This window comes from Netta rufina (assembly GCF_964035555.1).
Source record: "Netta rufina genome assembly, chromosome: 1".
In the NCBI taxonomy this organism is placed as follows: Eukaryota; Metazoa; Chordata; class Aves; order Anseriformes; family Anatidae; genus Netta; species Netta rufina.
This window is the reverse complement of record NC_140123.1, coordinates 83,880,629-83,885,628: the sequence shown is the minus strand read 5'-3', so window position 1 is coordinate 83,885,628 and position 5,000 is coordinate 83,880,629. Positions and strand designations below refer to the sequence as shown.

Genomic DNA, 5,000 nt, shown 5'->3' with positions numbered 1-5,000 from the left:
TTATTCTGCGTATGTACAAAGATTTTTTTTTTTGTGCATGTGCATGGCTATACATCCAGGTAAGAAATTTCCAACCTGGCAAAATAGCACGCTTTAAGATGCACGGGAAGACTCCCAGCGAAAAGATGGTCCCCTGGTTTTGGTGCCTCCAGCCTCCCATCCTTCTTTCCCGTTCACGCAGTTGCAAGTAAAGCGTCCCTACCTCCGTTCCGAAGGTAGGAGGACACTGAAAGGCATTTAGGTTTAGCATTGTTTTTAATTGGTATGTTTATGATCAGGAAGAAGATAAACTGTGAAAAGGCAAAACATTAGTGCTCCTACTGAGACCTCTACTAACCTCTCTTCCTGAGAGCACCTCTACTAAATACCCTGGAGCAAAGTCTAGGATCACTTACATTCCAGCAACTCTCACTGGGAATTATCCAATTAAAGCAGCAATTCCCCCACCCCCTTTTCCCTCATAGGTCTACATACACAACAAAATATATTGCAAAAATCAACTACTCCATATTTGAATAGCCCTGGCTTCTCGGCGAAGAAAAGAAGCGAAGATAAAAACCGCCTCGAGTATTTCAGGTCCCCGTGGATCATGTGTCCCGTTTTCATCTTTTGTTCTTCCTCCACCAAAGGAACAAGATTGTTAAAACATTATTGTGCATCCCGAAACAGGCTGTTGCTTAAGAGGGCGTTATTTTGAAGCAACGAGCTCGCCTCTCTGCTCCCTCCCTTTTCAGCCCATCACTGTCTTTCATTGTTGGGCTCTCCCGCAGATCTTCCTATGCTGATGGCAAAGAGCTTGCCCAGGTTCACTTCTGAGTAGCCACTCATGGACAGACACTTGTCCACCGTGCTCTTCAGTCTTTTGTAGGCCTCAGTCACCTCCTTTCTGAGTGGCTTCTTCTTCACGTGCTCTGAAAGAACGAAGAAACAAAACAGAGAAGGATTAAAAAAAACGCAAAGAGAAAGGACTTTGGCATTCACCGCTGTTGTGAACCACGGCATTTCGACTCGAGGAGAAATGAGGAGACAGTGGTGGGCAGTGTTCGTGTGTTCACAGGCGTTCGGGGCAAGAGCACCTGGGGGCTCCACGAGAGCCTGGCCAAAACAAGCCGGCTCCTGGACGTAATGAGAACTCCACAGAGCCCCCGAGGACAATTTGCCTGCCGCGAGCTTGGCTGCAGATCAGTCGAGGGAACCACGCTGCGATTCCCCAGCCCCTGCTGGCGCTGGCACAGCCTGGGGCCGGCTCGACGCCGCTGCCGCGTGCTCCCACGCACAGCCCGGGGGCAGGACGGGCGTCGGGGTGCTCGGCCCCACGGAGGGGCTGGGAGGGAAGGCGGCAGTAAGCTCCGCACGGTCCCACCCTACAACAAAGGTGCCCGGTTTCTCGGGAAGGACGCATCGTGTCTGCCTGGCACACGAATGAAGACAGCCATTCCCCAAATATTTGCTCAATAATCCCCGTGAAGAGATGTCTGGAGTGCAAGACATTGCCTGCTGGTGGGTTGGTGTGTGCAAGCTCACGCACACACGTACCGGTTTGTACGTATTTAAGCAGCAGCGAAGCCAGAACTGTTCTACTTCATATTTTTTTGTGTGTGTGAAATTTTATGCCATCTAAAAAAAGAAATCCAGGGATTTTGTTTGGGCGATTGCCTGGCTTTTGCTTTACAAAGGCTGTGGACAAAGGCTAAAAGAGGAAAATATGCTACTGATGCACGTCAGTGCCAGCGTGGTGCAGATGTGGTGCAGCGGTGCTCCTCCTTTCAAGCCCACTCCTTGCCCTAGAAATACCAGCTCCTCTCCGAACCCCCACCTGCAATCACACCTTGAAATCGGCAGCGCTGGGTGCCCCGTGTTACTACCAGGCACCTGGGGAGGATGTAGCCCCAAGGGAGCCTCCACCGCAGGCAGCCCCCTCCCATTACCCCCAGGAGGATGGGGGCACGGCGCTGGGACACTGCTGGAGCTGGGAGCCCGGGAGCTGCCGCCTCCCTTCCTCTCCTCATCTCCTCACACTTCACAAACGGGATCCACCGCTGCGCCCTGGGGCTTGGGAAGTCCTCCCCCTGAGGGCACACGGACAGATTTGTTGCAGAGCCTCGGCGGGTTTAGGCTGAGCTCAGGGATTAACCAGGGGGTACCACGCAAGCAGCACTGCACAACGCCACGAAACCTTTAAAAACTCGATTAAGATTTCACTTAGAGGTGTCGGTCTGAGTAACTGAGCATGCTGATTAAAAGCACCTTCCATGCATCCTTGCGAGGAAGGTGTGTTTGCAGCTTTAGGTATTTATTATACTTACAACTTTGGGCGGTTTGGGCAAATGAAGGAAGCCGTCAGGCTGCAAACACAACCCTCTTGCCCCTGCTCGGACGGTGAAGGAATTGTGCTTATGTGTGGAACTGAATACTCCTTGAACTACACCACCAACACGATGAAAACTTTGACAACAAGAACCTGTTCACTAACAGACTGGAGTCACTACAGCATCAGGACACGTAACGACGCTGAAATGACTTCAGAGTAGGGTTTAATTAAACAAACCGTGAAAATTGCAATAACCAGATCCGTCCAAATGCCAAACCTGCTTGGCCATCAATTTGGCGCTAACAAGGTTATTTATGTGTCTCCAAACTGAAGAATACACTGAGTGGGCTCACTGCTCACATGCTAGGAAAACCACGCTGCCCGTCCCACCGAACTGCAGCAGATATCAGAGATATCACCCTTGTAGCTCAAAACTTGGCTGAAATAGTTTAAAGGGTCCTGGAGCTCAGCAGGGACCAAGGTGAAAGGCACCGAGGTGCAGGAGCAGCTGGCAGCTACAAAAAAGAGTGGGAAGACATGGGAACAACCGGGCACACACCAAAATGATGCTGAAAGTAGAGGGCAATGCCCCACGGCCCGTGCCCAGCTCGGGCTCAGCCCCAGCATCTCCACCAGCAGCATTTCCCCCCCCAACCCACCACCGAACCCAAACTTTAATGACACACGGTAACCTCCCTGACAGCGCGCCTTAAACATGTCTTAGAGGCTGCTCCTCTCGTGGAGGCAAGCGGGAAAGGGTGGCCTAAAAGGACAGAGGAATACGAGGGGCCTCGCTGAAGTACCGAGGCCGATTTTAAGTTTCCCTTATAAGACAATGGCAGCCGGGGGCTCGGCGGCTGGCGGCAGGCAGCACCGTCCCCGCGGCACCGCCACACGATGCATTTGAATGACACAAGTGCATCTGATGACTGGGGAGAGGAGATTTAAAGAACTGTAGTAATACAGAGCAGGGGAAGATGAGAGAGGACACAGCTCCTGATGTGTTTACCTCCTTTGCTGATGGGATATTGACTTTTCCCACCAGGTTGGTTAGAAAGGGGACTATTTACGCTGCCACACAGCAGAGTAAGAATGACAACCAGCATCACTCTGTGCTCCTCTTAGTAAAAGACAACTGTGACCGTCGTATATCACACAGCCAGTCAATACCTTCGAGTTACCATACCATCCAACTTAGAGATGCATATAAAAGCTCCTACTTTCTTTCCAAATGAGAATTTAATCAATAATGTGCCTAAGGCCCTCTGAAAACTAAGCTGCACAGACTGACTGAAATTGCTTTTCAGTAGTCTGTCACATCCTGAAAATAGTTGCATGCCGATTATCCCCCTATCATTGTTTTAATAAATTCCAAGTTCAGCGGCAAGCAATCTTTTATGACAGCCAATACCGCAGAACGCATAGACAGATTATTAGAAAGAGAGGTATTTATATACATACGGAGCACGAGGAAGGTCTTACCAAAACAAATAGAGGCACGAAAAATAAATCTATTTTAATACAAATAAAAAAAAATAAAAAAAGGAAGATATGCTTCTGACTATACATAATTAACCTCCCAGGCACTGTATTCCCTGGAGCCAATGAATTCCCGATTCTAGGACGGATTTCAGAACCCCACCACCAGGCAGGCAGTTGGCATCCCCCAACACGACTGCCACCCTGCTCCTTTCACAAAGCACAGCCTCAACTTCTTGCATATCCCTATCGTACTCAGGTATGCATTTGTGTATTATTTGTTTTTTTTTATTTTTATTTCTTAAAGGCACCTGAAATCCATTTACCCCACACAGTCACACTGAGCTGGACGCAAGGATGGAAGTATTTGGAGGTTATCTGTATCTACCTGCTCACGTGTTTTCCACGCGCTGCAATTTCTCTTTGTTGCTATAAAAATGGCACAGAACAACCCCAGAGGGAAGATCGAGAACTTTTGTTCCCGGATTCACCAAGACGTGGCTCTGTGAAAGTCTTCTGTTTTTTCCCCTACTGATTGGACAAGCAAACCATGTCGTATTATAAAACTCTCTCCCCCTGATTATTTCTGTTGATAGCCTGCTCTCCCGAGTGAGAAGTACAAGTATATTCACATTCCTTTGTATTTGTGTGCGTGCATCTGCACTGAGTACGTGAGAAACAACGTAGGTGTCTCCGAGCACAGTGCCAAAACGTTGGCTGATCTGGGAGTGAACAAAAAAAAGCTGCAGAGTATCACTGACGTACGGCATCATCTCTCTCTGCCGCTCCTAGTTAAAGAGTTAAAGAACACACTGAATTAGCTCCTGAAATTTTTACATCGCCTACTGGTTATTGTATTTTAATTACAGCAAGCCTAGGCACACAGGCAGCAGTCTCTGTTCCAAATATCTGTGTTTCATTTATTTCTGCGCAAAGGTAGCAAACAACAGTCAGTCATAATTGGTTCTGTCAGATGTTTTACAGTCAGTCATAATTGTCTCTGTCTAGAGGTGTGTCAATTTACTGCAAGTTAAATAAATATTCTGTCTATTATGATATCAGGTTATGTAAGCCATTTTTTTAATTGCATGGGTTCCCCTTTTATAATACTCAGCACCCCTATTTATACTGTTAACCTTAACTTCGCCATTTGCAGAATGTCAATGAAAAAAGTCAACAGTAATTTAATGAACAGACGTATAAACCTCTA

General features: G+C 48.1%; 1 protein-coding gene across 2 annotated transcripts in view; it reads right to left on the bottom strand.

Annotated features, from left to right (window-relative positions):
- The window catches only part of POLA1 (DNA polymerase alpha 1, catalytic subunit), a 198,450-nt gene that overhangs the window by 363 nt on the left and 193,087 nt on the right, over positions 1 to 5,000 (bottom strand). For both annotated transcript variants that reach the window (XM_084306326.1, XM_084306327.1), the window contains one exon: positions 1 to 911. This exon is cut by the window's left edge and continues 363 nt beyond it. In XM_084306326.1, the coding sequence (XP_084162452.1) occupies positions 739 to 911 (173 nt within the window). In that variant the 3' untranslated portion in view covers positions 1 to 738. The remainder of the gene's footprint in view (positions 912 to 5,000) is intronic.